Raw genomic sequence first — 22,604 nt, 5'->3', positions numbered from 1 at the left:
GTAAAGGTCAGCAAACCAGAATACTTTAGATATTAAAAGTGCATTAAACAAATTCCCCAGTTTTTCCAGCTACCAAAAGGGACCCAATTAAAACCTGCTCTTAAATTATTAACGGAAGGAGAGGTCTCAGCGGCATACACACTACTGTCAAGGATCCTCTGCATCCATGATAAAAAAAAAAAAAAAAAACAGGTATTGGCATTTTTCACCTCTGCTAAATAGAAAGCATGAATGTTAAGAAATTAGTTTGTTTCAAACATTTGTAATGGCTACCCCTTCCAAGTGCTCCTTTTTTACATTTATAGGGTAAAGTAGTTGTAAACATTACTACGCAGGCATCATAACTGCTTTTGCTTAGTTTCAGATATGATCTTTCTTAACTTCTTACAGGATTAAAAAGTTTTATTACGTGACCATGAATTTCTTCTTGATAGTGGGGGCAGAGTTACAGGACACTGTGCAGACGCACAGTTGTGTCTATTCCGTAGTCTTTTCATCCTAAAACAAGATGCGGACTATGTTGGTGCAGGAGGCGTTTTCAAGAGGTAGGCTGTGATTAGGTGGAGGTGTGGGCCAGATGCAGGCTGGGATTGATTGGGGGGTATGGTGGCTGACCAAACTACCAAATACAGGCACACTATGTGTCTGTACAGTGTCATGTACCTCCAAATGGCTAGCCAAAAGATGAAAACTGGCCACGGAAGCACAGGCAAGCACAAGGTAATGGGCAGGATCAACCAGGTACTTCAGATGGAATAAGTACAGGAAAATGATATAGACTATGATTTATAAGGTACACATATGCAAACAGACACATAGAAAAAAAATATTTAGGGTAACACACACATTAACAAGCTGCTTGCCTTTTTATTATGGATTCCAACAACAATAAAAATTATATGCAGAAATGCAAATAAGCATATTGTAATTTGTTCATATATTTTTGATATTGTTTCTTTTTAATGGAAATACTGGCATTCATTAGCAGTGCCCCTTATGCTGGCAAATACATATGTCAACATAAAATGTTGTGCTGTGATTCTGATCTTTCTTTTATATTCTGGATGAAAGAAAAAGAGTGGGTATTTACACGATAGTTTACATGTAATTATTCCGGGTTACAAAATTATACAAAAATAATAATATGATATACTTTATTTAATGCATTCCACTCCAGCATCTTCAGCATGTGAGCAATCTGTGTTTCCCCAGCCTCTGAAGTTACATTGTGTAATGGAACGTTCATATCCATAGCATCTAACATCATCCATCCATATTTTTGACCTTCCTACAAATAAAACCATTGTTACCAAAGAAAATATTGTATAGAAGCCTACATTTTAGCAGCTAATATCTTTTGTTTTCAATTAAAGTAGATCTTCACTTAAAATTGAATTCCAGCCTAAGACCCCTTTCACACCGAGGGCGTTTTGCAGGCGCTATAGCGTTAAAAATAGCGCCTGCAATCCGCCCTCAAACAGCTGCAGCATTGCCTCCGGTGTGAAAGCCTGAGGGCTTTCACACCGGAGTGCTGCGCTGGCAGGACGGGAAAAAAAGTCCTGCCAGCAGCTTCTTTGGAGCGGTGAAGGAGCAGTGTGTTTACCGCTCCTCCACCGCTGCTCCCCATTTAAACCAATGGGGCAGCCCTGGGATAACGCCGGCAAAACGCCGCCATTGCGGCGCATTGCGGGCGGTTTTAACCCTTTCTCGGCTGCTAGTGGGGGTAAAAGCGCCCCGCTAGCGGCTGAAATGCGCCGCTAATCCAATGGTAAAACGCCGCTAAAAATATCTGCGTTTTACCGCTGACGCTATGGGCGGCCAGGTGTGAAAGGGCTCTAAATGTTTTTTTTTTTTTTACATTTTGGATACCATGGTATAAATTATAACCCCCTGCCAAATCTTCTCAAAAGATCACAGACAGCAGTAAAATTGCAACAAGCATTCTGGACTATATCCAAAGTAAAAGAAAGTTAACTTGGGCTTCCAATTTGTAAATGAAATTCAGGCAAATGAGACAATTTGAAAATGTTATTTTAAATACAACTAGTATGAGTACCAGAATCTGTCTTAGCATTAGCATTCTCTAAATCCCAGCAAGACAAGGACTAGAAGTGGTAGGGCCAGTGTGAGATAGTAAGATTGCTTTGCATTGCCCAGTATTAGCAATCTAATGCAGAGAGAGAATAAAGTGCTGAATGCATCTATTGCTTTTCCAGTGTTTTCACAGTATTTCAGCCTAAGGCCGCGTACACACGAGCGGACTTTTCGGCAACAAAAGTCCGACGGCCATTCCGGCGGACTTTCGTCAGACTTTTGATGGACTTCCGACGGACTTTTGAATGAATGGACTTGCCTACACACGATCACACCAAAGTCCGACGGATTCGTACGTGATGATGTACAACTGGACTAAAATAAGGAAGTTGATAGCCAGTAGACAATAGCTGCCCTAGCATGGGATTTCGTCCGTTGAACTAGCATATAGACGAGCGGATTTCTCGTCCGGACTCGAGTCCGTCGGAAAGATTTGAAGCATGTTTCAAGTCCGTCAGATTTTCAACTACAAAAGTCAGCTGAAGGTCTGATGAAGCCCACACGATCGGCTTTTCCGCCGGACTCGGTCCGTTGGACCAGTCCAGTCGAAAAGTCAGCTCGTGTGTACGCCGCATAACACTGGCAGCTTAATGACGAGACGTGAAAATGATACTGTGACTATACATCAACCTCATTTATAATCAGCAGGCCGAAAGCAAATTGGTGTGTATGTTTAGCAGTTACTCTAAAAAGTGAGGGGAAATCCTCTTCTTACAAAAAGGTGTTACCAAACAGTTGTCCCTATAAGGAAAATCTATGCGTATTTATTGTTCTGGTGGCAACTGTAAAGTTTTGAATTTTCCATCACTTACTGTCTCAGGGACAATGGATCAAGCAATTAAAACTTTACAGAGGTTCTAATCCTTCTCCACTCTATCCAAAAAAAAAAGTTTTGACTATACCAACATTTTAGCTCTAATGGAGTTCATCAATCTGCTTTTACTCAATCCAGTTAGGACTCTATGCAGAAATTTTAGAGTAATAAATTAAGCGGATAATTTGTGAGATGTTAAAATGTAAGCCTTATGCCCCGTACACACGGTCGGATTTTCCGATGGAAAATGTCCGATCGGAGCGTGTTGTCGGAAATTCCGACAGTGTGTGGGCTCCATCGGACATTTTCCATCGGATTTTCCGACACACAAAGTTGGAGAGCAGGAGATAAAATTTTCCGATAACAAAATCCGTTGTCGGAAATTCCGATCGTGTGTACACAAATCCGATGGACAAAGTGCCACGCATGCTCAGAATAAATAAAGAGATGAAAGCTATTGGCCACTGCCCCGTTTATAGTCCCGACGTACATGTTTTACGTCACCGCGTTTAAAACGATCGGATTTTCCGACAACTTTGTGTGACCATGTGTATGCAAGACAAGTTTGAGCCAACATCCGTCGGAAAAAATCCTAGGATTTTGTTGTCGGAATGTCCGAACAAAGTCCGACCATGTGTACGCCCTATTACTTTATCCAGCTTTACAGAAACTGATGGATTGGTTACAGATGTGTAATAGAGTGTAATACACATGCATGCACATGTTTGTTATGAGCTCATTAAGTGGTTCATATGCTCAAAACACAATGGTTTAAAACTGAACTTCAAGCAGATATAAAAGATACAAATTAATGCAGCTCTGTATTTATTAACCACTTCAATACAGTGCACTTTCACCTCCTTCCTGCCCAAGCCAATTTTCAGTTTTTACTGCTGTCACACAATTACAATTGTCCGGTCATGCAACACTCTACCTATATGAATTTTTTTTTAACATTTCACACAAATAGGGCTTTCTTTTAGTGGTAATTTCTTTTTTTTTTTTTTTTTTTTAAAGGGTTTTTTTTTCGTTTCTGTTATCAAATTTTGCAAATAAATAATATTTCTTCATAGATTTAGGCCAAACTGTATTCTGCTACATTTATTTTGTGAAAATAACCAAAATAAGTGTTTATTTTTTAGTATGTAGTAAATTTATAGAGTCCAATAACTATGGTTTATACTGTATATCTGAAAATTGATCAATCCTGATGTACTGACGGTCTATCTCATTTCTTAAGGCCCAAAATGCCAGGACAGTACAAATGTACCCCAAATGACCCTTTTTAGAAAGTAGACAGTCTAAGGTAATTAGTAAGTGGCATGGCAAGTGTTTTGAAGTTGTAATTTTTTGTCACAATTTTTAGGAAAATTAAGACATTTCTTTTTAATTGTTTTTCTCACAATTGTTTTTATTTTTTACATACTGTCACAAGTGCAGTACAGCGTCATTATATAAGTATGGCATGGTGGTGATCAGGGACACTGACTGAAGACAGTATGTAAAAAAAATTATTTTTTTACACACCAGAGCCATACATAGTAACATTGTACTACTCTGGGGAAGTGATCAGGATTTTTTTTCTCACACATTATGATTGCTTATACCAGTGAATTTCACTGTTATAAGCAATCATTTTTACTGAATGAAATTGATTCATTCAGTGTTTATTGTTGTGATTAGCTGTGATTGGCCACAGCTAATCACATGGTACAGATTGGCTGTGATTGGCCCTTTCTGTACCATGTGATCACTGTGACCAATCACAGATAACAACACAATTGTACACAATGAATGGCATGAAAGGAAGTCATCCACTGTGTATAATTGTAATGTGATCTGCTTTGATTGGTCACTGCGATAACATGGTACCTACAGCAGGCCAGTACAATGATCAGTCATTGGCTGTCACAGATCACTCATCGGCTAGGACACAGCGCATGGCAGATTGTGCTGCAGCGCAGCCTGTGGGGAGCATGGGGATGCGTATTCTGGGGGACGTCATATGACGTTCACTCAGGACGACGAATGTCCCGCCCAATAGGCTGGGTGGGAAGTGGCTAAATCATTATGATCATTTTACATGGAAGCAGTGCACATAACTGAATTATACTTGATATTAGTCTTTTGCAGTCATCATTATTAAAGGACTACCACAAAAAATAGAAATATCAAAGTATGTCCCCACCACTGTCATTGTCACTTTTGCTGGACAACTAGGTCAGCAAATAAATGTGAAGAAAAATATAAAAACACTTATGCAAAATTAATATACTGGATACTACCTTACATGAGTGAACTACAGACACTGGTCCCTGAAAATAAATATTACCAATTCATAAATGTGGTAGCTGCACTAGATTTTTTAGGCTTATTTCCATTTATTTTCACCTAGTGATCTGACCAAGAACATAATTCCTGTCTTAGGGTAACTCCACTCTATGGAGAGGCAATGGAACCACCCTTGGATAAAAGAATTGGAGAGGGTAATGTTAGATTCACTAGCAAATTTTGATGGACCTGACTAGCAAATGAAAGCTCGGTAGGCATGGATCAAAACGTGGCAGGTTCAGCAGGGAGCAGCTGAAATTCGATCTGTGTGTAGCCCACCCTGTGGAGTGCCCACTGTCAGATTATTATTATGTCCCAGCTGGGAAGGGGGGAGGGATTCCTGCATTCAGGTCTTTTTTTTATTCCAGTTCACTAGTTGAACAAAAAAAAAGATCTGTGTCTACCCAACTTATCACTTTTATACAATCAATGAAACTGTTTTATTTCTTTTTTTTGATAATGGTTTTATATAAAAAAAATAAATAAAAGATGGCCCTTGTAAGCACCTCGTTAAAGTAGAATTACAGCTTTCCTATTATTCAAATAGCTTGTTTTAGCCAAGCTGGCCCAAAAGGGCTATTTCCATTACATAATAATGCAACCACTGTGCACACTATAACATAGTGTAGTAGCATTGACTACATACAGTAAGTGGATTAACAAAAAGGGATTTTTTGGGGGGATTTTTATTTTTTTATTTTTTAATAACGGATTTGCAGAACATTTTGATGCCTTTATTACTAAGTTACACCATTTTTGTGTGAGTTAATATGGGGTACTATGTACCCATGCTAATTCACTTGTGCGAGTAGTATCGGGGGGGGCTTATTATTAAGGGGCCTTCCAGATTCCAGTAAGCCCCCACCTGCAGACCCCCACAACTACAAGCCAGGGCTGTGGGATTAGGCCCTTGTCCTCATCAACATGGGGAGAAGGAGCTTTGCCAGGAAAATACCCTCTGGCAAGGCACCCCCCATATTGTGGGCATGTGGCCTAGTATGGTTCAGAAGAGGTGTGCACACTTACCCCCCCCTTCTTGGCCATCGCGGCTGAATGGCCATTCTAGGGTCTGATATTGATTTTTAGGGGGGCATCATGCATTTTTTTGAATGGAGAAAAGCCTTCAACTCCATACCTGACCCTAAGAATTGGGTTTAGATTTTTTGGGAGACCTCTGTAATTTTGTTTATGCATGAGGTACCTTCCTAAAATCCAGACCACACTCAAATGGTCTAGTATGTATTTTGTGGTGGGAACTTGCAATTTTGTTTTTACTTGTTTTTCTTCTTGCTGTAGGATGTGCTATATAAAAAAGGACATTTACAAAAAAAATTATATAATTTAAATTGTTGGCATTTACATTCATTGCCAGCAAAAAAAAAAAAAAAAACAGCACACAACACCCCTCCAAAGGCCCCCCCCTAATACATAACAGACCCTTATGCCCCGTACACACGGTCGGATTTTCCAATGGACAATGTCCGATCGGAGCGTGTTGTCGGAAATTCCGACCGTGTGTGGGCGCCATCGGACATTTTCCATCGGATTTTCCGACACACAAAGTTGGACAGCAGGAGATAAAATTTTCCGACAACAAAATCCGATCGCGTCAATTCCGACCGTGTGCGGCCTGTTCCGACGCACAAAGTGCCATGCATGCTCAGAAGAAATTCCGACACGGGACAGCTCGTTCTGGTAAACTTAGCGTTCGTAATGGATAAAGCACTTTCGTCACGCTGCAATGTTCAAAATGGTTTAATACAGCGCACTCTCTTCTTCTTTATAATGTGACAAGAATTAAGTCGTTTTGATGCTCATATTCACACACACTTCTCACAAACTTTTTTCGTTACTATTTATCGGGATTCCCTCAATATATTTTGATTTCTCACATCTGACAACATATTTTTTTTTTTTTTTACTTTAATGTAGAATCTTTTTTTGTGTTTCTCTTTTTATTTTTATTTTTTTGGTGATTTTGATTTGTACTCCCGAAAATGTTTGTGTGTTTTTTGTGACAAGTTCCCACAACACCATTGATATGTTGTTCTATTTAATCTGTAGGAGGAGATTGTTTGGTGTTGTTGTCCCTTGTTAATTTCACATTGTACTTTAGAAATGTACCTGAATACTCACCAACAAACTGTCCTTTTTGGATGAAAACACACACAGGAGAGTAGAATTTACCTAAAAATATTTTATTAAGGGGTCACAACTATAAACAAAGAGGGAGGCAACGCTGGAGAAACTGCAGAAGTGGGCGAAGCCTTGGACCCCCGGGGCAGACATCAATTATTTAAAAGCAAAATTGGTGGCCTGAGGAGTCCATATCTAAGGGAGGGCAGTCTGGTCCAGAAGTCCCAGAGATCCGGAAAGCAGCAGATGACATCTGTGTCCCCAGGCTGTGGTCATACAAGAGACTGCAGCTTCTGTCAGACCAGACTGAACCCAGGGCAATCACTCTTTGGTCTTCCTTCCACGCTTCCTTCCAGCCTTTGGCTGTGGTGGTGGAGTTGTGGCAGCAGGAGGAGGAGGAGGAGGAGGATGGTCCATCTCAATGACATCCGTCTTGGGTGTCAGTTCCCCACTCTCCCCCTTACGAAGGACTTTATAAATCAGGTCCTCAGAAATCTTGCGTTGGCCCTCCTGCATGCCCTGCAATTTGGTGGCAGCCATGCAGGCAAAGGCCTCTTCAGGACTGGGGAAGGCTCTGAGGGACGCCGAAGCCTCCTGGATCAGCCTGTACGCTGAATCCTGCACAGGACTGGGAGTGGCCTTCCTGGCCCTTTTATATGGCAGGCGGAGAGGAGGGACCTGAGACTCAGTCAGGCTGCGACTTGTCCCAGGCTTCTCTTGGCTGCCACTTAGCCCCGCCTCCTCCTGGCTGCCACTAATCCCCGCCTCCTCCTGACTGCCATATTCCACAGCCTCCTCCTGGCTGAGGTCTTCCTGTGTATGAAAAAGGGACATAGTTTTAGTATTGTTTTCATCAATCACACACAATTTTCACCTCCTGACTGCTGCAAATTGAATGTTAACAAATATAACAGACTATCCTTCTGAGCCCAGCATTTTGCATTCTTGTCCCAATTTTGGGTGCCCACTACTGTGTATTGATATGTAAAACACTTTCAAGCAGCAATTAGTGATCAATAATAACATCTAGTAAACATCATTTATTTATTGCCCAGAAATCTGTAGAAGAATGCTATACCTGACTCCAGCTGGGCTCCTCCACTTCTTCCTGGCTGGAAGGCCCAGGTTGGACATCGGAAGCCTCAGCTGGGATGGAAGGAAGCGTGGAAGGAAGAGTGGAGAGGGATTCCCTGACTTCAGTGTGGTCTGACAGAAATCGCAGTCTCTCATAGTACCACAGCCTGGGGACATAAACGTCATCTGCTGCAGCTCCGGACCTCTGGGAATCTGTGACCTTCTTGCGCTCCCTAAGATAAGTGCTCCTCAGGCCATCAATTTTAGCTTTTAAATAAGGGATGGTTGCTGTGGGGACCACCGACTTCACCAACTCCAGCAGTTTCTCCAGCGCTGCCTGCCTCTTCTGTTTGTGGTTATAGTGGGGGTGTCTCACTTGCCACAGACAGGGCAGCTCTCTGTACTTGTCAATAAACAGGGGCAGGAAATTGTGGTCGTTGAACCCATCCATTTTCTCTGCAAGACACAACACAAGACAAACCCTAATGTCAGGCCAAACTCCCCTAATCTTGTTACAATATAGGCTTCCATTTCGAAGCAGTATAGGCCCAAGTTTAGATCCTACCTTCGTTAGCACGATCGGCGTCTCCGATGCTCCTTCCTCCGCTCACAGATCGTACGTAAGACGCGCGCGTTATGATTTATACACACTGCGCATGCGTATAACTCCGCCCGCCCCTGACGTTCTTTCTATTCTATTCCCCGCCCCTTTTTGTTCGGCGCAGTGGAGGAAGAGCACATGGTGGATAGACAGCAGGATCGTGCTAATTACAGCAACGAGGAGGAGGAGGAGGAGGAAAGGCTGGAGCCTGAATTGTCCCGATCCAGAAGGAGATTAAAGGACTCAAATATGTCCTTTGGGGAGATGTTGGAAATGGTGGACATCCTGAAGAAGGCCGACTATGATGGAAAGTATGGGCCTTACCCCAACCCCAATGTCCGAAAGGCCAAGATCATGGCGAAAGTGGTCAGGAGTCTGCACCGGAAATTCGGGGTACGACGATCGAAAGATCAGCTCAGGAAGCGGTGGTCGGACCTGAAATTACGAGAACATGAGCAGTACAGAAAGATCCGGAGAGTGCTGCAAAAAAGTAAGTAGTTGTGCTGTGTTCCTATTGTTCTTGTGTTTATTACGTTTGTGCTGCTCCATGTGCTTTTAGGAACTGTTGTACAGTTTAAAATGGCAACTTTCATGTTCATGGGCACATTATTCGTTCGGATCACACATTTTTTTTTAGGACTATAAAATACCATTGTTTAGCCCATATGCATTTGGCCACCATTTTGAGGCCCTATACTTGTCTTCAAAGAATTGGGTTGTGTAGATGGCTTTGTTACTAGAATGAAATGCAAATTAGATTCTGTGTAAGGAGAGGACACTGAGCAGCTGTTTTCACATCTGGACACTGGAGCACTAGTGTGGGACACAAGAACACCATTTTTATTAGGGGGGGCCACACAGGTGCTCCAGTGTATACTATAGGGGGGGCTACATCTGTGAAGCTTGTACAAAACAGGTAAAGTATTGCAGCTTGACAAAGGACACTAAAAAAGCTACATCTTGGAACTCGGCTAAAATAGACAATTGTACCCCACTTCCAAGCAATGTTTCATCTTTATAGTTCTGACATTAAATATCTGTGTGCTAAGTATACCATTTTTGTTTTACATAAGGGAGAAAAGACTCGGAGGACACCCCTCATCCGAGGAGACCAGAGCCCCCCCCCTCTGGAAGAAGGGGAAATCCACCCAACACAAGATGAGCAGGAGGATGAAGACGTGGTGGAACTAGTCACCACAACAGGTGAGTGTCTGCGACCACAGGCTCAGATAAGAGATGGATGGCGGCATTTTTTTTAGACCTAATTTATTTTGGGTTTCCTTTCTTTTTAGGTGATCGTGATGTTGTGGATCCAGATCCTTTCACATCCGAAAGTGCCCAGATCGTGATCGGGGAGATCATGGGGTGTAATTTACAATTGGAAAACATCAAGCAAAACATCAATGATGTTATTCCAAAATATAAAAACATCATTGATGTTTTGGGGCGAGTTTAAAGCCCCTCAAAATCACTTTCTTCTTTTGTGTGCTACAATGTGCGAAATGTTTTTGTGATTTTTCCCAAAGCCAAATTTGGAGGATGCACACAGTGTGCCAACATGTGCTATCTGCCATCACGGGAGATCAATGGACGCGTTTTGGGGGTGCAACCCCTTCCTCAATAATAAAGTAGCGGTGAGGAAGGGCTTTCTCCCCAAAAACACGTCCCTTGATCCCCCGTGATGGCAGATAGCACATGTTGACATTGGGAAATTTGTGTGTATCTTCCAAATTTGGCTTTTCCAGGGGTGATTTCCCCCCATCTGAACGCAATATCAAACACAGTTCCTAAATACTCATGTCTGATATTGCCTTCCAGTTCTACCAAATGTGAACTTTGTAAGATCAAGATTTGTGTCTTTCTTGTGGGTTTTACACAGGCCTGTTTTCTATAAAATGCACATTTTGATTTTGGATAATGACACCACAAAAATTGGTATACAACAAACATGTTGGTTTGTCAGAAAAACCTTTGGTAAATGCACATGTGATTGTGCAGGTAGTAAAAAGATTGTTCATCAAGAATGTGTGGATTATTGTCTCAACGCTACAACACTTTTGGGGTGATGTAATTGTTGTTTGATGAGAAAATGGGGGTAATTTCCTAAGGGGAAATCCACTTTGCACTACAAGTGCAGTTTCAGTGCAGTTGCAAGTGCACTTGTAGTGAAAAGTGTCTTTGCATTTAGTAAATAACAGCCAACAGTGCTTTGTATAAGGTTACAAAATCACAACATTTTCTGGACTCCACACATTTCTGTCAGGGTCAGCTAAAACAAACACAAGCAGTAAATGTCCACAAAGAAGAGCCTGGGGGGAGATGCCTGTCGAGAACTTGAGGTCCTGCAGACTTCTCCCTGTCGCTAAATACCGCAAGGTAGCGACGAGCCTCTGCTCCGGAGTGATGGCTTGCCTCATGCAGGTATCCTGCCTGCTGATATAGGGGGTCAGCGAAGCCAACAAACGGTGAAATACGGGGTCAGTCATCCTGAGAAAATTCCTGAAATCACCAGGATTATTCTCACGGATCTCACGGAGCAAAGGCATATGACAGAACTGGTCACGCTGAAGCAACCAATTCTTGGTCCATGAACTCCTCCCCACCCTGTTCATGGACTGGACTTGTGTCAAGGTCAGGACCCCAACACCAAGCCCCCGCACAGCACGAACTGTACGAGGAGTACGCATACGAAACATGGCTAGAAAACAGTCGGCTGCTCAGAACGAAGTAACAGAACGCACTGAAGAACAGCAAGGCCTGTGAAGAGCGACCTGAAAAACAGTAACGAACGCACAAGAACACACTGACAAGTCAATGGTACTTGCTTGGACGCACTGAAGAGCAGATACAAACCCACAAGCAAAAACTGAACGGCAGAAAACGATCTGAAAACCACGAGTCTGAAAAAGCGTGAATCGTCTCTCACCAAACTTTTACTAACACGAGATTAGCAAAAGGAGCCCAAAGGGTGCCGCGCTTGGTTCTGAACCGGCCTTTTCTAGTCTCGTCGTACGTGGTGTACGTGACCGCGTGGTTGTCGATCGGAAATTCCGACAACTTTGTGCGACCGTGTGTAGGCAAAACAAGTTTGAGCCAACATCCGTCGGAAAAAATCCTAGGATTTTGTTGTCGGAATGTCCGAACAAAGTCCGACCGTGTGTACGGGGCATTAGAGAGGTCTGTGGATCTGTGTGCTTTTTTCTTCTTTTTAAAGAAAGAAACTTTTAATGACATCTCATTTGCAATTGTAATACTTTTTTCCTTTGTAAAGGGCAATGCTCACCCCTGATTTCAATGAAGTTTGGGTTCAGCATCTTCTTTGCTGAACTCTGCTTGAGCCAAAACCAGGGCAGTTTGGCTCATCACTAGTCACGATATCCAACAAACAGACTTACTGGCCAGATCACAAGGTGAAAAAAAAGGAAAATTAAGGAACACCAATGCAGCCACAATTTTTAAGGATTGGTAAGCTGCAATATATAAAATGTTTGTTTTCGGGTTTAGATACACTTTATGGGGCTCATCTGGGGCACTATCTGCTCTGTATTAAAATCTGCAGTAACACTGCATACTTGCCTGTTCATAAAATGTACGCCTCAGTATGCATCCTGTAGTATCCAGAGTTCTCCCTGCTTAATGCAGTAGAGAGATTTTTGGTTTTGAGTTGACTCACCACTTATTAGTCAATATGGATTAAACACCTGTGCATTAGTAGTATGTTATGATTTGAAATGTTACCTTGACCAAAGAATGCTTTGGTAAAAACCTGGGAAACTCCAGAAAATCCCAGCATTTTGCACACCACTTTTCCATCATTATTATCCCAGTGATCATCACATATGGTGCCCCACTGTCCATTGTAAAAAACCTCAACCCTTCCTTTGTGAGGCTCAGAGCCATCAACGAGACGAATGGTGGGTTCTACAGTAAAAATGAGAGGAAAAGAAAATAACATCAGATATCCTAAAAGGCTGTGCACCACTTTGACAACTATAGTTAGTTATTAACACAAATAAATTGGTGTATGGTAGACTCTTTTGTTTATTTAATGATTTGATTACTCAGATTGAGAACACTGATTTTTTTCTTACTTTTTTGAAAATTAATTTACAGATGTATTAAAAAAAGAAAAAAAGAAAATTAAACCGTGGGCTGCTTTGATCAAAAGAAAAAAGTAAGACATTTAGGAATCTTATAAGTACATTTTTTTCATAGACAGAAATTATTTGAGTGGAATTTACAAAGCAAATATTAAACTGATTTTAAATACCCAATACACAGTTAAAGTAAGTAAAGGTTTACATCTACGGTATTTGCTTGTTCACATTCTTTATTAGAGTAAAGTGTGCCAACAGGGAGACTTTAAAGAAGCCACATTATATAAAATAAGCTAATTTTAACCAGTGAGCATGAAAAAATGCTTGTTACTATAGATACTGAGAAATCTTAATCCATAACTGTCACTGTTTGTACTTCTGAAAGTTATTTGCAAATAAACAAATAGTGATGGACCAAACACCCCCCAGTTTGGTTCGCACCAGAACTCTAAAACATGGAAAAAGTTCAACCCCAAACAGCGAACCCTATTAAAGTCTATGGGACCCAAAAGTCCCCATTTTAAAGGTTTATATGCAAGTTATTGGCCATAAAAAGGGTATGAGGGCCTGGGTACTGCCCTGTGGGATATTTATCAATGCAAAAACATTTTTTTTTAAAAGATAATTTTTACAGGAGCAGTGATTTTAAACTCCGCCGAAAAAAAAATCTCTCAACAGCCCCGGCATTCCTATTGTGGGCACCCGGCTGTAGCTTTACAGCCAGGCATGAACTGCGCATGCGCGAGCCACGCTGCATGCTGTGAATGGCCGGGCAATCTTCTGGGACCTGTGACATGTCCCAGAAGATTGCAGGGAGGGAGGGGGGAGAGGTAAACTTCCTTCCGGCACCGCGGAGCCCCGAGAGGAAGTAGGAGCTGGATGCCTCTAAAAAGAGGGTATCCGCCCCCCCAATAAAATGACATGCCAAATGTGGCATGTCAGGGGTAGGGATGAGCCGAACACCCCCCCGGTTCGGTTTGCACCAGAACCCGCAAATGGACCGAAAATGTGCACGAACGTTAGAACCCCATTGACGTCTATGGGACTCGAACATTCGAAATCAAAAGTGCTTATTTTAAAGGCTAATTTTCATGGTATTGTCCTAAAAAGAGTTTGGGGACCCGGGTCCTGCCCCAGGGGACATGTATCAATGCAAAAAAACTTTTAAAAACGGCCGTTTTTTCGGGAGCAGTGATTTTAATGATGCTTAAAGTTAAAAAAAAAAAAAGTGAAATATTACTTTAAATATCATACCTGGGAGGTTGCTATAGTATGCCTGTAAAGTGGCGCGCGCTTCCCGTGCTTAGAACAGTCCCTGCACAAAATTACATTTTTAAAGGAAAAAAAGTAATTTAAAACTGCTTGCGGCTTTAATGTAATGTCGGGTCCTGGCAATATGGATGAAAATCAGTGAGACAAACGGCATGGGTACCCCCAAGTCCATTACCAGGCCCTTTGGGTCTTGTATGGATAGTAAGGGGAACCCCGCACCCAAATTAAAAAAGGAAAGGTGTGGGGCCCCCAGGCCCTATATACTCTGAACAGCAGTATACAGCCGTTGCACACAAGACAGGGACTGTAGGTTTGTTGTTAAGTAGAATCTGTTTGTAATTTTGAACTGATACATTTTTAAAGTGTAGCTCCAGCCAAAAAATCTGTTTTTAAGCTTTTTGGAAAACATAGGGAAGGGTTATCACCCCTGTGACATTTGTTTTGCTGTCTGTTCTCCTCTTCAGAAGATTTCACCTCACTTTCTGTCCCAATGACAAATGTTTTTTGAAAATTTGGGGTTTTTAGTGAAACAAGGATTGGTGATAAAGCATCAATGGAAAGGAGAAAAGTTTTTCCCATATTAACTCTTACAGGAGAGAATTTCCCTTCCTATGGGGTAGATTTCATCTCACTTCCTGTTGTCTCCTTCTGTTTGCAAGTAGGAGTCGTTTGTAAGTTGGATGTTTGAAAGTAGGGGCCTGCCCTATATACTCAGCAGGAAATTTGGGCCTTAGGTGTTGTTGTGGCCACAACACTGTAAGCCCTCACAGGGCCCTGCTGTGAAATATTAGATCAAGAATTGTAATAACATGCCCCTGTTGAACAGGGGCAGAAAAATTGGGCCTTTGGTGGTGGTGGTGGTGGTGCTGGTGCCACAACACTGTAAGTCCTCACAGTTACTCTTGGTGGGCGCAGAAACGGGCCCTGCTGTAAAATATTAGATCAAGAATTGTAATTACATGTCTCTGTTGAACAGGGGCAGAAAAATTGGGCCTTACGCACAGGTGCTGGTGCCACAACACTGCAACCCCTCACAGATACTCTATCTGGAGCAAAGGAACTAGCCCTGCTGCAAAAGAATTGCATCAAAAATTGTAATTACACACCCCTGTTAAACAGGGGCTGAAAAATTGGGCCTTAGGCACTGGTGCTGTTGCCACAACACTGCAACCCCTCACGGATACTCTAGTTGGAACGCAGGAACGAGCCCTGCTGCAAAGTATTGCATCAAAAATTGTAATTACACGCCCCTGTTAAACAGGGGATGAAAAATTGGGCCCTAGGCACTGGTGCTGGTGCCACAACACTGCAACCCCTGACAGATACTCTAGTTGGAACGCATGAATGAGCCCTGCTGCAAAAGAATTGCATCAAAAATTGTAATTACACGCCCCTGTTAAACAGGGGCTGAAAAATTGGGTCTTAGGCACTGGTGGTGGCGCCCAGAACCAAAAATGTTCTTACAAGCTATCAGCATGATCATTGAGGAGGAAGAGGATAATTACTCAGAAAAACAGGATAGTCACTCAGCATCAGCATAGGCAGTCTTTGAAGGGATCTGACATTTAAAAAAAAATTATTCGGTTACATCAGCATCAGGTGCTTGGTAGCTGGTGGTGATCCAAGACTGATTCATTTTTATGAAGGTCAGTCGATCGACCAAGTCGGTGGACAGACGCACCCTGTGATCGGTTACAAAGCCTCCAGCAGCACTGAATGTGCGTTCCGAAAGAACGATAGATGCAGGACAGGCCAGTAGCTCAATTGCATACTGTGCAAGCTCTGGCCAGTGATCCATCCTCAAGACCCAGTAACCTAGAGGAATTTCGGTGGGAAAGGTGTCCAAGTCAGATCTTGCCCCTAGGTATTCCTGCACCATGTAAAACAGATGCTGGCGATGGTTGCTGGAACCGATCATACCTTGGGGCTGCGGACTAAAAAATTGTCTGAACGCATCGGTCAGATGGCCACCTTCTCCACCGCTCCTTCTTTGACTGACCGAAGCCTCAGCAACACGTTGTCCAGAAACAGGAGTTTGTAACCCCCCAGTCTCTGGGAACGCGTTGCACAGACCTTTCTGCAAGGCCTCCCGAAGATGTTTCATCTTCTGCTCCCTCTGTGCTGCAAGATAAGGTCCACAACCTTACCCTTGTAACGTGGATCAAGGTGGGTTGCCAGCCAGTATTGGTCCTTCTCATTGATACCATGAATACGAGGATCCTTACGCAGGCTTTGCAGGATCAGGGAGGCCATGCAGCATAGGTTTGCTGAGGAATTCGGTCCGGAGTCCTCTGGGTCACTAAGGACGACATGGTCCGCAGCCACCTCCTCCCAGCCACGTAAAAGTCCATGTGTTTCTTGGGACTGATCCTTTAAAGACTGCTGCTGATGCTGAGTGCCAGGCTCCACCTCCATACTGACACAATCCTCCTCCTCCTCGTCCTCTTTCTATGTGATCGGCGGGCAGTGTGATTGGTGAGAGCTAAGGAAGTCCTTCTCTTCCTGCCTCTGTTCTGTCTCAAGTGCCCTGTCCATTATTCCACGCAGCGTGTGCTCCAACAGGTGGACAAGGGGGACAGTGTAACTGATGCATGCACTGTCACTGCTCACCATCCTCGTGGCCTCCTCAAATGGTGACAGGACAGTGCATGCATCCCTGATCATGGCCCACTGGCGTGGGGAAAAAAAAACAAGCTCCCCTGACCCTGTCCTGGTGCCATAGTCACACAGGTACTCATTGATGGCCCTCTGCTGTGTGTGCAGCCGCTGCAGCATGGCCAACGTTGAGTTCCACCTGGTGGGCATGTCACAGATTAGGCGGTTCTTGGGCAGGTTAAATTCCTTTTGGAGGTCTGCCAGCTGAGCACTGGCATTATATGACCGGCGGAAATGCACACAGACCTTCCTGGCCTGCCTCAGGACATCCTGTAAGCCCGAGTACCTGCCCAAGAACCGCTGCACCACCAAGTTAAGGATGTGAGTCAAACAGGGCACATGGGTCAGTTGTCCCTGTCGGAGGGCGGAGAGGAGGTTGGTGCCATTGTCGCAAACCACCATGCCTGCCTTAAGTTGGTGTGGCGTCAACCACCTCTGAACCTGCCCCTGCAGAGCTGACAGAACCTCTGCCCCAGTGTGGCTCCTGTCCCCCAAGCACACCATCTCAAGCACCGCATTGCATCTTTTGGCCTGCATACTTGCGTAGCCCCTTGAACGCCTACGGAGCACTGCTGGTCCTGAGGACAAAGCACAGGAAGAGGCCATGGAGGAAGAAGAAGAGGAGGGGGTGGAGGAGAGAGGTGTGTCACAATCATTAGTGGCATTTTGGAGGCGTGGTGGCAGAACAACTTCCAACACTACTGCACCTTGTCCTGCATCCTTCCCAGCTGCCAGCAGAGTCACCCAATGCGCGGTGAAACAGGTAACGTCCCTGTCCAAGCCGGAATCGCCTCCCATGAGAAAAAGTGGCATTTGGGTACCTGCCATTGAGGAACCGCACATTCCACAAACTCACGGAAGGGGGCAGAGTCTACCAACTGAAAAGGTAGCAGTTGAAGTGCTAGCAATTTTGCCAAGCTAGCATTCAACCGCTGGGCATGTGGATGGCTGGGAGCGAACTTCTTTCGGTGGTGCAGCAGCTGGGGCAGGCAATTTGCCTGGTACAATATGACGTTGGTGTACCGAAAGCAGATTGCCCACAAGTACTTGGCTGTGACACATCTAATTCTACACCTTCATTCCTCTCAGTGCAGGACTCAGAGAGGACTGAAGGTATAGTGGGGTTGGACATCTCAGCTGATGAGGAGCAAGGAGAGGTCCTCTTTGTTCTTTGGTGTGGGTCTTTTAGATACGCTTGCCAACGAACTGCATGGCAGGTCAACATATGTCTGGTCAAGCATGTGGTGCCCAAGCGGGAGATATTTTGGCCACGCGAGATACGCTTGAGACATATGTTGCAAATAGCAGCGGTGCAATCTGATGCACTCGTCTCAAAAAAGGCCCACACCAAGGAACATTTGGAATAACACGCAGAGACAGCAGCGCCCTGCACATGCGGAGCTTTGCGGTGTGATGCAGTCAGTGTACTGCCCTTAGGCTGGCCCCTGGAGGGCATCCTGCCTCGTTAGTGATGTGCCTCCTCCTCCTTCTCCTCTTTCCTATCAGGCACCCACATTGAGTCAGTGACCTCATCATGCCCTCCCTCCTCATCACTGGAGCAAACCTGGCAGTATGCTGCAGCAGGGGGAGCATGACTGCCAGATTACTGTCCTTCTTGGGCACCCCCTCTGTCCGTGCTCACGTTACTGCCTTCATCTAGCTCAGTATCATCATCAGAGCCTTCTAAAAGCTGGGCATCCTCCTGGAGCATGTACCCAACACTGTGGTCAAACAGTTCGAGGGACTCCTCAGGAGGACATGGTGGGGCTAGGGAAGGAGTCACTGATGCCATTGAGCCGAGGGAAGAGGCCGCGTTGGCAGCTGCTTTGCCAGACAAAGTACCCTGAGCATGGGTGAGAGAGGATGAAGAGGATGAGGACAGCTTGGTCATCCACTCGACCAAGTCTTCCGCATGTTGCAGCTCAACACGGCCAGCTGCCGAAAAAAAGGCCAAGCGTGTCCCACGGCCATGTGCTGATGAGGATGCACCGTCTCCAGGACCAGCATGTTGCCTCTAGACACAGAGCCTGCTTGCCCTCTTTTATTGGCTTGTGACTGTCTGCCTCTCCTTGTTGGCCTTCCAGACATACTAATGGAACACCACCAACCTTCTACAGGTAGCTTTAGCTGAACACTGTGCAGAGGTCACACTACACTAACTTGTAGCTTATTTAGCTGCCTGCGGTAGTGATAGGATCAGGAAAACACCACCAACCTTCTACAGGTAGCTTTAGCTGAACACTGTGCAGAGTTCGCACTACACTAACGTGTAAATACTTTAGCTGCCCGCGGTAGTGATAGGATCAGGAAAACACCACCAATAGGGATGAGCTTCGTGTTCGAGTCGAACCCATGTTCGACTCGAACATCGGCTGTTCGATCGTTCGTCGAATTGCGAACGATATGGGCCGTTCGCGCCAAATTCGTGTGGCGCGTCACGGCCCATAATTCACTGCGGCACCGCAGTGCATTGCTGGCTGATGATTGGCCAAGCATGCACTATGACCCGCATGCTTGGCCAATCACAGCGCAGCCTGAACAGAGAGCCGTAATTGGCCAAAGCCAAGGAGGCTTTGGCCAATTATGGCTCAGGGGATTTAGTACACGCCCCACACTATATAAGGCCGCCTGCACGGCGGCCCTGTGTAGTGTGTGTTCCGGCGTTCATTGAGAGAGAGAGAGAGACAGACAGTGACATTTGATTTGAGTTAGATAGATTAGGCAGAACAGTCAGTCAGTTAGCTGCACTTACAGTGTATTGTGTATATATATGCATCCCAGGTGTTGCATATATATATATATACACTGTATTCAGTTTAGCTAGATCCGTTCTTGTTATCTTCCTACTGACAGGCAGGCTTGTCTTGTTACAGTATTTACAGCTACCTGAAGAAAATTACTGGTGTTCCTTTGATCCTATTAGTACCATAGTCAGGCAGCTAGACTATTTACAGTTATTGCAGTGCGTCCTGCTCACAGTATTCAGCTAGATCCATTCCTGTTATCTTCTTACTGACAGACAGGCTTGTCTTGTTACAGTATATACAGCTACCTGAAGAAAATTACTGGTGTCCTTTTGATCCTATTACTACCACAGTCAGGCAGCTAGACTATTTACAGTTAGTGGGGTGCGTCCTGCTCACAGTGTACAGCTAAACCTACAAGTTAGTGTGGTGCGTCCACCTCACAGTGTTCAGCTAAACCTACAAGTTAGTGCAGTGCGTCCTGCTCACAGTGTTCAGCTAGATCCGTTCCTGTTATCTTCCTACTGACAGGCAGGCTTGTCTTGTTACAGTATATACAGCTACCTGAAGAAAATTACTGGTGTTCTTTTGATCCTATTAGTACCACAGTCAGGCAGCTAGACTATTTACAGTTAGTGCAGTGCGTCCTGCTCACAGTGTTAAGCTAAACCTACAAAAGTTAGTGGGGTGCGTCCTGCTCAGTGTTCAGCTAAACCTTCAAGTTAGTGCGGTGCATCCACCTCACAGTGTTCAGCTAAACCTACAAGTTAGTGCAGTGCGTCCTGCTCACAGTGTTCAGCTAGATCCGTTCCTGTTATCTTCTTACTGACAGGCAGGCTTGTCTTGTTACAGTATATACAGCTACCTGAAGAAAATTAATGGTGTTCTTTTGATCCTATTAGTACCACAGTCAGGCAGCTAGACTATTTACAGTTAGTGCAGTGCGTCCTGCTCACAGTGTTCAGCTAAACCTACAAGTTAGTGGGGTGCGTCCTGCTCACAGTGTTCAGCTAAACCTACAAGTTAGTGGGGTGCGTCCTGCTCACAGTGTTCAGCTAAACCTACAAGTTAGTGTGGTGCGTCCACCTCACAGTGTTCAGCTAAACCTACAAGTTAGTGTGGTGCGTCCACCTCACAGTGTTCAGCTAAACCTACAAGTTAGTGGGGTGCGTCCTGCTCACAGTGTTCAGCTAAACCTACAAGTTAGTGGGGTGCGTCCACCTCACAGTGTTCAGCTAAAGCTACCTGTAGAAGGTTGGTGGTGTTCTCATACTACAGGCAGGCAGTTGATTTTGCTAGCTGCAGTATCAGTACATATATATATATATATATATATATACATATCCCAGCTTAGTGCAGCTACAGGCCATTAGTATGTCTGGAAGGCCAAGAAGGAGAGGCAGCCAATAAGAGAGGGCAAGCAGGCTCTGTGTCTAGTGCTGGTCATGGAGACGGTGCATCCTCATCAGCATGTGGCCGTGGGACACGCTTGGGCTTTTTTTCGGCAGCTGGCCGTGTTGAGCCACAACATGCGGAAGACTTGGTTGAGTGGATGACCAAGCCGTCCTCATCCTCCTCATCCTCTCTCACCCATGCCCAGGGTACTTTGTCTGGCAAAGCAGCGGCCTCTTCCCTCGGCTCAATGTCATCAGTGACTCCTTCCCTAGCCCCACCATGTCCTCCTGAGGAGTCCCTCGAACTGTTTGACCACAGTGTTGGGCACATGCTCCAGGAGGATGCCCAGCGTTTGGAAGGCTCTGATGATGATACTGAGCTTGATGAAGGCAGTAACATGAGCGCAGACAGAGGGGGTGCCCAAGAAGGACAGCAATCTGGCAGTCATGCTCCCCCTGCTGCAGCATACTGCCAGGTTTGCTCCAGTGATGAGGAGGGAGGGGATGATGAGGTCACTGACTCAACGTGGGTGCCTGATAGGAGAGAGGAGGAGGAGGCGGCACATCACCAACGAGGCAGGATGCCCTCCAGGGGCCAGCCTAAGGGCAGCACATTGACTGCATCACACCCCAAAGCTCCACATGTGCAGGGCGCTGCAGTCTCTGCGCGTTATTCAAAAAGTTCTTTGGTGTGGGCCTTTTTTGAGATGAGTGCATCAGATCGCACTGCTGCTATTTGCAACATATGTCTTAAGCGTATCTCGCGTGGCCAAAACATCTCCCGCTTGGGTACCACATGCTTGACCAGACATATGTTGACCTGCCATGCAGTTCGTTGGCAAGCGTATCTAAAAGACCCACACCAAAGAACAAAGAGGACCTCTCCTTGCTCCTCATCAGCTGAGATCTCCAACCCCACTATACCTTCAGTCCTCTCTGAGACCTGCACTGAGAGGAATGAAGGTGTAGAATTAGGTGTGTCACAGCCAAGTACTTGTGGGCAATCTGCTTTTGGTACACCGAGGTCAGATTGTACCAGGCAAATTTCCCTGCCCCAGCTGCTGCACCGCCGAAAGAAGTTTGCTCCCAGCCATCCACATGCGCAGCGGTTGAATGCTAGCTTGGCAAAATTGCTAGCACTTCAACTGCTACCTTTTCAGTTGGTAGACTCTGCCCCCTTCCGCGAGTTTGTGGAATGTGCGGTTCCTCAGTGGCAGGTACCTAAACACCACTTTTTCTCACGGAAGGCGATTCCGGCTCTCTACCGGCATGTGGAAGGCAATGTCCATGCCTCGCTGGACAGGGCGGTCAGCGGTAAGGTGCATATTACCGCTGACTCATGGTCCAGCAGGCATGGACAGGGACGTTACTTAAGTTTCACGGCGCATTGGG

At 44.9% G+C, this 22,604-nt stretch overlaps 1 protein-coding gene across 1 annotated transcript in view; it reads right to left on the bottom strand.

Annotated features, from left to right (window-relative positions):
• Positions 1 to 847: 847 nt before the first annotated feature.
• Positions 848 to 22,604, bottom strand: part of MSR1 (macrophage scavenger receptor 1) — a 64,541-nt gene continuing 42,784 nt past the window's right edge. Inside the window, exons 9-10 of the mRNA XM_073608231.1 lie at positions 12,789 to 12,971; positions 848 to 1,288 (exon numbers count right to left, since the gene is read on the bottom strand). Of these exons, the coding sequence (XP_073464332.1) occupies positions 1,155 to 1,288; positions 12,789 to 12,971 (317 nt within the window). The 3' untranslated portion in view covers positions 848 to 1,154. The remainder of the gene's footprint in view (positions 1,289 to 12,788; positions 12,972 to 22,604) is intronic.

Source organism: Aquarana catesbeiana, linkage group LG01, assembly GCF_042186555.1.
Source record: "Aquarana catesbeiana isolate 2022-GZ linkage group LG01, ASM4218655v1, whole genome shotgun sequence".
Classification (NCBI taxonomy): Eukaryota; Metazoa; Chordata; class Amphibia; order Anura; family Ranidae; genus Aquarana; species Aquarana catesbeiana.
Note: the sequence above shows the minus strand (reverse complement) of the source record. Positions and strands in the feature narration are given on the sequence as shown.